The 11872-nt window shown below is 43.5% G+C and overlaps 1 protein-coding gene across 1 annotated transcript; it reads right to left on the reverse strand.

Moving 5' to 3' along the window:
* Nucleotides 1-2696: 2696 nt before the first annotated feature.
* On the reverse strand, nt 2697-5110 carry LOC115814919 (transmembrane protein 198-like). The gene is made up of 5 exons (XM_030777890.1): nt 4957-5110; nt 4472-4746; nt 3632-3935; nt 3201-3349; nt 2697-2846 (listed from the first exon to the last, which is right to left on the reverse strand). The coding sequence occupies exons 1-5, from the start codon at nt 5108-5110 to the stop codon at nt 2697-2699; spliced, it is 1032 nt and encodes a 343-aa protein (XP_030633750.1).
* Between the last annotated feature and the right edge of the window lie 6762 nt (nt 5111-11872).

Genomic DNA, 11872 nt, shown 5'->3' on the forward strand with positions numbered 1-11872 from the left:
CTGTGTAATGATTCATATAACCTAATATGATTTATATAACCTAATATGATTCATATAACCTCATTGCTGCATATTGCAATCCAGGCATTAAATTTTTCTGTCTCGATTACAAATCAACATTGTAGTCTTTTGCAATCAATGAAACGTTTGGATTGCAAAAGACTAAAATGAGATGCACAAATATGTACAGGTTTTAAAAGCTTATTGTTTAGCTTACACTAAGTTTGAGAAAGGAGGTTTCAAGGATGTGATTGGAACAGGCAGCAGAGCAAACCAAGGGCAGGAACTCTCAGAAGGATGAGCTGTAAAGTTTGGATTAGCTGCACAATTTGTGCAAGTTGATCTGCTTATTTTTCAGTCTGCTGGAAGGCTACAGAACACCTTTGCAGACACTGGTGATTTCTGAATGAACCATGTTTGTTCATTTATGAAATGTCTCCTTGTTTTTGTTTTTTTTATTTTTTTGTTCTTGTTATTTTTGGGGGGTTTTTTTGCCTGTGAGCATCTTCTGAAAAAGTATGACCGAATTTTTCCAGCTAACATTGTAAATAAAGATTTTATTTGTCCGTTTTAAATTAAAACACACCAGATCATCCTCTGTTACTTGAAACAGACTCAAAAGTATGTGACACTCCTAATGAAGACCAGATATTCAGCTGTCAGAAAACATCTGATATCGTATTTGACATCAGCCACCTGTGACCATGACTGATATCTGAACTATTATAAAACTTCTCTCAGCTGCTCCATCAACATGACAGGATGTCCACGCACAATAATCACAAGGCGCAGAATCATTTTCAGACACTCTGTGTCTATTTCATTGCATAAGGTACAAGTTACTGCTAAGGTGACAACCGTTGGGGAGGAGGGATAAAATGACAAGTCTATAAACAACCCCCGACCCCCCAGCAGTATTTTCTGTTTAAAGTTTCTAATCAACTTTACAATCTCCTATGAACATACATGTTTCTGTACATAGTCAGGACAGTTGTGTCAGGGCCGTCCTTGTGATAGAAAAAAAAGAGCATGCTTTCGTTAGTTATCTGTGAATGGTGTTCTCATTATGTTCTATCTGTCCAAGAGGAGAAAACACAACATTCTAGCATTGTTAGTAACAGTATAAATTATTCCACACAAGTGAAATTTACTATGCCTTGTAATAACACCAAACTGTATGATGATTCACTCACACAAACACACACACAAACAAAAAGTGTTGAGAACAATAGCTCTTGATCAACCGAAAAAGCAGTGATTCATAAACGGTTACTTCCTTTACATCAACTAAACTGTCCAGTCAACTTCAGGCTCATAGGTGCTAATCAGCACAGTAAAATTCACACCCATGTTTCAGCAGAAGGCTGCTTTGCTGCTGGGTGCTGTTTAAAACACAACACTGAGGATAATGCTGCCTTACCAATGTCACAGGTAACGCCAGTTCAACGGAAAATACACATTTAAGGGGAAAAAACTGAAACAATTACGCAGTTTTGCGCATTCCATAGATAATACATAAAAACTCTGAACTTAAAATTAGTAGAGTCTAGCCCTTTAGGTTGCAAGGTGGCCTATGTGTTTCTATCATTGGCCATACTAGTATTGCTTGTGTGAATACACTAATGTATAATCATGAAAACAAGTCACCAACTGAACTTAAATTATTCATGTTATTCGTGCTGATAATGTTGCCTAGTTTACCTGAAGAGAGACTGAAAAGTTTGTCCAAGAACCAAAACAACAATATTGTATGTACATGTGTTTTAAACATTGAGTCCCTCACTGTGATCAGATCCCAGGTTCAGTTTATGGCTTCACTATCGTCATCCAATGTAAATCTGTGTGTGCTTTCTTCCTTCTTCAGATAATTGCGTCTAAAAAGATTTCGGTTACTTTGTCTAAACAGTTCAAGGCAACTCATCTCATACACATTACCTGATACACATACACTTTACATCATAAGACAAACATATTATTTCAAACATGTATGTATGAACACACACGCACGCACACACACACACACACACACACATACATACACACACGCACACACACAAAGACAGCCTACAGGTGACCCCAAGCAGTTTTCACACTAATCTGTCAGTGTCTGGGGTAGAGGCCCAGAGTGTGCAGACAGAGTGGTTACAGCACACAAACAGAAACTCAGTCTGAGCTCTGTCGCTATTGCATTCTGCTCCGTTCTCTCATCCTTTCAGTCTCATTCACCATCTTACAGGAGCGTCACGCTGTGACGCGTATTACGGGGAAAACTTATCACAAAAAGGGGATGTTTGGAAGAGGGCCCATCGTGCCCAGGCTAGGAAGGGTGAGATCTATATTGTCAATTCAAACAGAACTCTGCAGGGACTTTGTCTCAGGCAGCTGCTGATTCAAGACCAAAAAAAAGAGGTGGAGTACAGCTAACATCCCAGTTCTTCTGTAGAGAATTTGCCAGTGATGCAGTGCCAAAAACCCCATACTGGAGTATGCCAATTCAGAAATGCACTCTGGCTGCCTGAAATTTGCCTTGATAACGGCAGCTGCTAAACACATGATCTGTGGAGTGACGATGTTTGGGTGTGGTGGAGCACAGCTGACTACCCCTACAGGGGAGATCCATGGAATAAAAAAACAACAACAGGAGGGGGGTGGAGGGAAGGAGGGAGATAGGGTGGGAGGTGGTGTTTTCATGGTGCTCAGACGCGTATGACTGGTGTGGTGGAAGTGAGGGGCACGGTGGAGCCTGTCTCATAGTCAAAGTCTATCATGGTGTGGTTGGCAGTGCCCAGGCTACTGAGGGAGGTGCCTGTGCCCATCTGACGGTCCCGCAGACTCTGCAAATAACTCTGTGAGTGTTGAGTGTCAGAGAAAAATGGAGCACAGACAGAGAGAGAGACAGAGACAGAGACAGAGAGAAAAGGAGAGAGACAGAGAGGGGAAGAAATGACTATAACCAGCTGTTCTGCTTTAATATTCACAGTGCCGCACAAACACAGACTTTGAGTTGGACAGATTCCTTGAGCACAGTGGTGCGAACACATACTGCAGTCACATCTTGCAAGCATGGAGCTATGTGAACAAAATAGAATAAATAACACATTATAGTAAGAGGTAATTGTGTTTGTGAAGCATTTGCTTGTGCAATAGGGCTAAAAGATAGTGTCAGAGCAAGATTTGGCGTCTGTGTATCTGAGACTAACCGGTGCTAAGAGGTCTCCAGCGTATCGTTTGACAGGCGTGGGTTTGCGCCGGTACGTTCCCTCCTGACCTCCACTCTGCTGCCTCTTCTTGGCCTCCTTCTGTCTTATTCTCATGAGCTGCACCCTCTTCTGCCTTCTACTGATGATGACTGCTCACAACGAAAGAGAGAGAGAGAGAGACAAAGAGAGAAAGAGTGAGGCAGAGGGAGACTTTATCAAGATGATAACCCCTCATAAAATACACCAGTATATCTTCCTGACTGTCTAGTTCCTGAGTGGCTTCCTGACTGACTCAAAAGCCAAACATTTCCAATTTGCCAGTACAGTGACAGAGGTTACAGAAATCACATATTTTAGAGATTACAGGAATCAAATGAACTTTTGACATATGGACAGAACGAGGGGGGTGTTAAAAAAAAGTCTGTACTTACCCTCTGTGTGTGAAAACCCTTCTGCCGTAAGCTTCCACTGGACCAGTACTCCCATGATGCTGAGGGTGGGCCAGATGCCCAGTATGACCCAGCTGTACCAGCAGAGCGGCGGAGGGTCGGGTGCCAGCCTCAGGCAGTCGTACACGTGCGTGGCCAGCGCCAGCATCTCCACAAAGTAGTCGGCGCACACGGTCATGATGGCAGCGCCAAACACGGCCGTGGAGAGCACAGTGAAGAGCTTCTGCCACTGCAGAGTGAGAACGGCACACAGCATGCCAGAGCCCAGCAGGGCACCGAGTGGCACCTACGGCACACACATACACACAGGGATAGATATGAGACTTTCACACTGAGTGCACTGAACAGTTTTTACCCCTGTTATGCCCAATTTGGAATCACCAATTTCCTCCACTTACTGTAAATCCCTGCATAGCAGGAACCCTGTGCCAAGCCCAGGACAAGTCAAGTCAAGTCAACCACTGCTTCTTTTTGCCTGCCAGCTTACAACTGTGTCTGCTAGTGGGGGCCCATTGTATTTCACCACTGCACCTGTTGGTACTAGGAGTTGTTGAGGTGCTATGATGGGGGAGAAAAAAACTCCCAGAACATGACTAATTGTGTTCTTTATGATGCCCAACCCACACAGCTAGTGGTAACACTGAGGTTCATACTGGTAACCTCAGCACTGGTGTGCAGTGTAATTTACCACTGTGCCATGAAGGTTCCCATTTATAAGTCATTCTTCAGAACTAACTTCTAATAGACTCCAGGACTGAGGAAGACCACACATTCATTAAACTAGTTTCCTCACACTATGAGGGAAGGTAAACGTATTCGTACCCAGACGGTGGTCGGAGTGTAGAACTGGTGCGTGACCAGCAGGGCGGCGAGAGCGAGCAGCAGGCCGAGGAGGAGTCCGGTCATGAAGAGGCCAACGCTGCGGACCAGCATGGTGACCAGGCCGCAGAGAAGGCCGATGCCCAGGCCGATGCCTGCACTGGCCTCCACGCTCAGCTGCGTGTCCAGCACCCTTTCCTTATGGCACAGCAGGAAGATGATGACAGAGCCAAACATGAGCCCTGACAGGAACATGACGGCCTTGAAACAACGGTAACCTGCAAGGGCAAAGGTCACACAGCATCACTTCTGCTCCTACTGCTACACTGACAAACACTATATATAAACCTACTAAACCTACTAAAATGAACTTTTTGTTCGTAACTGCTGTTTCAAGTTTAGATTGTTTTGAAAGAGAGACTCTCTTTTTAAGCAGTCTAGAGTGAGAAGGACAGAGTGAGTTGGACTAGATGATGACCGAGTCGTACCAAAGAAGCAGTAAATGATGCCGAAGAGGCAGCACATGGAGCAGATGACGGCGGGGATGATGTCATACTTCCTCTCGATTTCCAACAGACAGGCGTCGACGTCAGCCAAGCCTCCATCCACGTCCTCCGAGACCAGCTCCGACAAGGTCGCCATTTTGGGGGGGAGGAGGAAAGGGTGTAGGGAGGGGGTGTCCAGAGCAGGGGTGGAGACAGGGAATTACCCAGAGGTCATTGGGGCAGAGTGGGCACCTATGAGGAGGGAGAAAAAAAAAAAGGAAAAAGAAAAAATACTGATTCAATCCTGGTCTGCATTTCCTGTTTTGAGGCTTTGCCAATCTAACCAATGACTGGCCCATATTGCTGAAATGAACCCAGCAGATCACAAGAGATGACTGTCATGAGGACAGGGAGAAAAGGGTCATAAAAACCCAGCCAGACTTTTACACACATATTTTCCCAATTAACTGTACTTTACCATCCCACATAAAGACATGTGTGTGTTTGTCTAATAACAACAGCAGACCCAATTAAGAGCTCATGGTGACGAAACTGCAGTTTATGTCTGAAGATTAGTAATAAGACATCTTTCACAGCCTTTCAAGTCACATGTGGCAGAACTCAGCACCCCCTGCACCCCCCCCACTCCACTCATGTTCCCACAGGCTTCAAAGAAAGTGTGAATTCTGATGGCCAACTGTTACTTTTCCCCAGGTGACCAGGTGGCGCGCTGAGCCTATGAAACATTCGCACTGTTCACACTGCGCTGTGTATTTACACATAACGTACTCAACTGTATACACGGATATACAGCTATCACTATATATATATATAGCTATAGATATGGATATAGTTAGTGAGATACATAGGTGGATAGATAGCTAGAGAGAGAGAGAAAGAGAGAGAGAGGGAGAGAGAGGGAAAGGGAGAAGCACAAAGACTGAGATGATTTATAGATAATTTACAGACATTTATTGATAACTCAGAAGTAATTTCATCTGGTATTTTTCCTGCTATGAAAAGTTGAAATATTCTTTTTGCCATTCTTGTTCATTTATGAGATGTTTAGTTAATGACATCCTGTTCCATGTTAGGCCATAACATTGACTTATAATGTTATAATATGTGCAAAGAGCTAACGTGTCTACAGTGAAAGCAGAGTTAAATGAATTTCCTTTTTTTTGCTCTTAGCATGACCAAAATTATACCCAATAGCAGAGCCAAACTGCCATGTGTTTTTTAGTAGTGAGTCAAAAGAGGATTTCACTCCAATCTACAGTGAGGGAGGGGTTAAAAAACACAGCCTCTTTTGAGGGGGAGGTACAAAGATGGGGGATAAGGGTGGCCTCTCTCACTCACTCTCTCTCTCTTTCTCACTTGCTCAATCTTTCTCTCTCTCTCCCTGATTTCTCTGGAAAGTAATGATCTCACCCTATTAAGATCCGATTACAACGAACTCACGTTTTCAGAGCAGGAGAAAAACAGTCAGGCCCTGGCCCTAGTCCACTTCTCTCTCTCTCTCTCTCTCTCTCTCTCTCTCTCTCTCCCTCTCCCTCTCCTGTCCCTTTGTCTTTCTTTTCCATTATGTGTCTTTTCTTATTTTTTCTCCTTCTCTCTGTCTCTCCGTTCTCCCCCAAAGAGAAAAAAAACTACTCTCTCTGCATCATGCTGCAGTCCAGAGTGCATCCTGTCTATGACCTGAAATGGAAAGAATGAGAGGCCAATTGGAAAGTCGTTTATTCATTCCCTCGCTTTTTCCACAGATGGAGGACAGCTCTTGCAGGCCTGAGTCAGCTCCTCTGGTTCCTTTGGTTCTCTGGTTGATTGTCATATCTGCTCTGTGTCCTTCGCTGCCAAAGGACCAGGCAGACGCAGAAATCATTCTAACGACCTGGCCATCTGAAAGCTCTTGAGCTTTGCTGTTCAGCGTCTGTGTCTGAGCTCTTTGTAAGTCTGAGAAAAAGAGTAGCACAATGCATGCTTTAAATCCTGCTGAAACGTGATAGACTGTTAGTTTCTCTCTCCCTCTCTCTCTCACACACACACAGTAAAAGTACACACCTGTTCCAATGCACACATGTATTGTCATGGTACACTTATATCTACTCACAAATGCACACGTGTGCGTGCACAAACACACACACACACACACACACACACACACACACACTTGATCTGAGCTCTTGTCTATGCCTCTGTCCGCTCTCTACCTCACAAAGACAGGCTCTGTGTAGACACAGAGAGAGAGAGAGAGAGAGAGAGAGAGAGAGAGAGAGAGAGACTGTGGGACTCAGAATGAAGCCATTATAGTGTGGCACAAAGGCTCTGAGCCTTGGCCATGACCCCTGCTGCTGTGGGGCTCCAGTGTCTGTGTGTGTGAGTGTGTGCTTTCTGCACTGCTGCTGGAGTTTGCATATTAAAGATGTGACGCCTTTGTGCTTCTGTGAGTGTGTGTGTGTGTGTGTGTATGTGCTTCTGTGAGTGTGTATGTGTGTGTGTGTTTTCAAGCTGATGTTTTAGTTTGCATATTAAAAAAGCCGGTGACTCTGGGTGTGTGTGCGTGTGTGTGCGCACGCGCGCATGTGTGAATCTTGCATTACTGTGTGTTATAGAACAGAGCTGCCTTGCTAGATGGACAGGGTGAAGACACTGTGAAAGCCGACCAATCGACAGATCAAATCCAAATATTGAAAAAAAGTTCCTCTGAGAGCTTATAAAGTGTTAAGGCAAAGCCAGAACTGAGCTATTGTTGTTGTTCAATGTGTTTTTGTTAACAGTTAGGATTGCTCTGCTGGGAGACTTCAATCATTTATATAACATGCCTAATTCCACTATTAGGGTGCGTCCCAGTACTTGGTTAGCTGAATGTGTGTGTAAGTGTGTGTGAGCAGAAAAATGTGATGTGGATCATCTCAAGGACAAGGGCAGATAAAAACCAGTTTCTCCACACAGAAGATATAGACGTGATTAATTAAACAGTGTGACACCTCAAAGACCAAAGGACTCGTAGGTCACTAGGAGTTAAAGAGACAAAATAACTGGGACCAAACATTATGGTCTTTGTGTCCCATGGGCCAGCTGGCACCCTTACTGGGCATAAAACTGGGCACCACCCTCTCTGCTTGACTGGCACTGTGTCTGGTGCCCTCAGTGAACCCTGTGTGTCCCTGCGCTCCACAGCAATCCCAACACCATGCCGGACTTTCTCAAAGAAATTGAGACTGTCAGAGAAGTTTATTGCTCCATGTTTGGAAAAATCTGCACGCCAGTCTTTTGTAAATGAATCATTCTGTCAGACTCTCTTTAGTCGGCATTAAAAGAAACATATGCTTCTTTTACAATGCTGTCATACTGGTTTAACCAAATTTCTCTGTCTTTAATAAATTTGTTTTTTTTGTTCTTATTTTCCGGCTATTTCTTGACCTTTAGTGTAGCGAGTACCATTGACCTTTGACCCCTAAGCATTCAGAGCCTGGCCTTTTTTTCTCTGTGCACAGGAAACACTGGCTCTTGGCAGGAAGGGCAGATCAGTGCAGTGGAGACGCTCTTTGGTGACCTTTCCCTCAGGGCCAGGAAGCAGCACAGGAAGTAAAGGGGGAGATGGGAGTGTAACCCTGTCAATAACAGACCAATTTCAATTGAAACCTTTTCACGATGCATGAGCACAATGATTCTACAAAGATCCCTCCCTGCACAGGTCTGAAACGAACAGGTAAAGACCTTCCAGTGAAATCACAACTACCATCCTATGGAACACCTCTCTTTATTCAGTATCTGTGGAAGCAGTCACTCAATATTATATCACTTATTTGCTCTCTGACTAAAAGTGCACTACATATTCAGCTGGTCTAGACTGTTCCACATAAAAACATGAAAAAACTATCCTGATAAAAACTTTGTACCCTCTCAGCATGTGACTGAGCGTGGTAAAATCAGTTAGTGACCAGATGCTTTGGACAATGAACATTTGCGACATAAGTCTGAAAATGTGATTTTGATTTTTCTGGCAAAAGGCTCTTCATCAATGATGTTCAATCAATGGTAAGGAAAATGTTTGATATCGCCCAATCAATGTAAACTGGTAAAACTGCTTATTGCTTTTTTTGTTCATGTGTTTTCTGTGACACATTAAAGTGACACAGATCCCAAATGGTTGATGATCACTGTCTTTTTTTTTTTTGTGACATTCACTTTTTGCGTAGTCCTATTTACAGTGTTGGGGGGGGGGGGGGGCGATGGGAAACACTGAATTGCACCCACTGTTCTTCAGACGTTAGACTGTGAATGGGAAGAAAACCCACAGATCCTTTGGCACAGACTTCAATACGCACTGACTTCAACAACCCAGTGTGTGTGTGTGTGTGTGTGTGTGTGTGTGTGTGTGTGTGTATGTGTATGCGTGTGTGTGTGGCAAGTGCATACACACAAGCTCAGCTTGGGCTAAGACTAAAGAGCAGTCTCTGTCAATCTCTTGGCTGTCTTCAGCACTGTGTTTGGATGAAAGCACTTAGTCCAGGCAAAGCAGAAAGGGGCATGAGGGAGGAAAAGACAGCAACATCCTGGGATGTGCAATTACACCCACTGTTTCCTTTTTGCTGATGATGTCTTTCTTGTGGAGTTCCATACTAACAGCACAATAGATATCTATTACTAGCTTAGCTGCAACTTTTTTTTGGTTTTGTTTTGGCCTTTTCCAACCTGTCCAATTTGTTGAGCACAATTATATAACCACTAATTACCCACCAGCAAGTGCTGAGACAAATGTATTAGCAGCTTAGCAGGTGCTTGTGTAATTTCTTTTGGCATTAACTGTGCAAGCATTTTCAGACTGGGTTGTTGGGTATCCGTCTTAACACAGAAAATTTTCAAAGTACAGATATGTAAAAATATCGACAAATATAATAGGCCATGGATGTCCTCTGGACATTTCAAAGAGATGCATCATCATTTACTGAATCATTATTCCCAGTCCTCCCACCAAACCCACAGCGGCTGCGGTTTTCCACGCCTGCTTCTGAGATTCACCGAACAATGGAGGCCTTTCTGCTTAGAGATTGTGGAGAGCTTCTTACAGCAAACAAAAACAGTAAGTGAGGGAACATTACCACACAATGAGAAGCATTTGCTCCTCAGTCACATGTTCAAACACACACACACAAACACACACTTTTTAAATGGACGGGGATCGTCCATGCGCCAGGTTGCGCCCGAGTCAACTATAGGCGTGCCTATAACATGCCAACGAACGCAACTGAAAAGTGAGCACATTGCTGCCACACACAGACGCACATGCTACCATCCATACAGAAATGTCTTTTTTTGTGAATTTTAAGTCTCTGCCTCTACCAGGTCTGGTCTGTCATTTTGAAATAAATTATAGTTTTCGTGTCCTTGAGGAGGTTAGAATCTCAGTAACTCCCAGAGTGAAAAAAAATGCTTCTACCACCCAAACCCAAATAAATCTCTTCCTACTCCTCCCTATTGCTGGTCCTAACCATTGCCCCATTGATACCCTCCATAGACCCTTCCTTACCCTGTTAACTACCACACTTAGAAACTGGATTGTCTCTTCCAGGCTGGAGAGGTGCTCGGCTATTTTAAAGGACGTCCAATGAGAAGGCTTTCTTTGCCAGCTACAGCGGTGGCGCTTTGAGAAAAACCAGTCTGCATAATTTGGAGACAGTGGTGTGTGAGGTTTATTTCTCTCTCTCACACACACACACACACACACACACACCCTGATGAATTGCTCTGATGCCAATTCATACCACACTTTCATACAGCATTCAAGAACAAGAAGACAATGCAATGTGTCTGCTGTAATATTTCTATTTAATAACTCAAGAGAAGGAGCCTCCATGTAAACTGACCATTACATGCCATCCTAAACACCTCACAACTAAAACTAGAGGAACCTGTTTGTGAACATGATAAGATAACAAAATATATAGTCATCGTTATAGAGAACCTACCACCCAAATAATCTCTAATATGTAAGTCTCATATGGAGCACCACTAAAGACATTTATAACTCTAGGCACTTGTTTGATTGAATGTACTTATTGATAGTCTCCCTGTTTGCTTGGCTGAACGTGTATTTTAAAATGAAAGTTTATTTCAATGAAAAATTATTTCCTCTTGTTTCCTTTCACAGAAATGGAAATATACTCTGTTAAGGCTTACAAGCCAGCAATACTAAGCAAGTAGAGAAGCAAAGTTACAGCATGAAGACTATGCAGGTTATGGATTAAAGACTACAGAAATTATGGGTAGGGTTTTTTTGTTGTTGTTGCTTCTCAAAAAACTGCTTTTGAGGTAAAATCACATTCTTCCACAGAAGACAGTTTCGTCATTGTCATTTTATGACATACTTTAAAAAATATATTCCCACTAGGACTGACCAAAAGTTCCCTTAACAGTGTCTGACTGGCTCAGTCCAGAGGTCTTTTAATGGTATTAAAGAAATCATGTCAGTTTCTTCAGCACCCCCCCGCCCCCCATCATATTTCAAATCAGATAGGTCCTTCACCTGTTGGTTAAGTTATAAATGCCTAACAGCTTTCTATTGAAGAGTGCTGGCCTGACTAGGCCAATGCTATTCTAGGACATGAACGTCCAATGAGAAGTTTTGCTTAAAGCTGTGATTCAGTGTTCTGTGACTAAGGGCAGATGGAGACGTGTGGCAGGGACTAGGAATGATAAGCTGGATTTGGGAGAAGCTTTTAAACTGAGAGCACATAAAAGCTAGTGTGTGGGCAGTAACAGAATCCACTGAGCTGTGCTGGACCCTACTGTACCAATCAGCAGAACCACACAGAGGAGGCCTTGTTTGATTTAGAGGCACAAGTGTTAGCTTCAAAGGGACTGGTCTCAGATCAGCACCCCATTCATACCAAGCCTTGCAATCAGAAGGAAGCAT

This window comes from Chanos chanos, chromosome 6 (assembly GCF_902362185.1).
Source record: "Chanos chanos chromosome 6, fChaCha1.1, whole genome shotgun sequence".
In the NCBI taxonomy this organism is placed as follows: domain Eukaryota; kingdom Metazoa; phylum Chordata; class Actinopteri; order Gonorynchiformes; family Chanidae; genus Chanos; species Chanos chanos.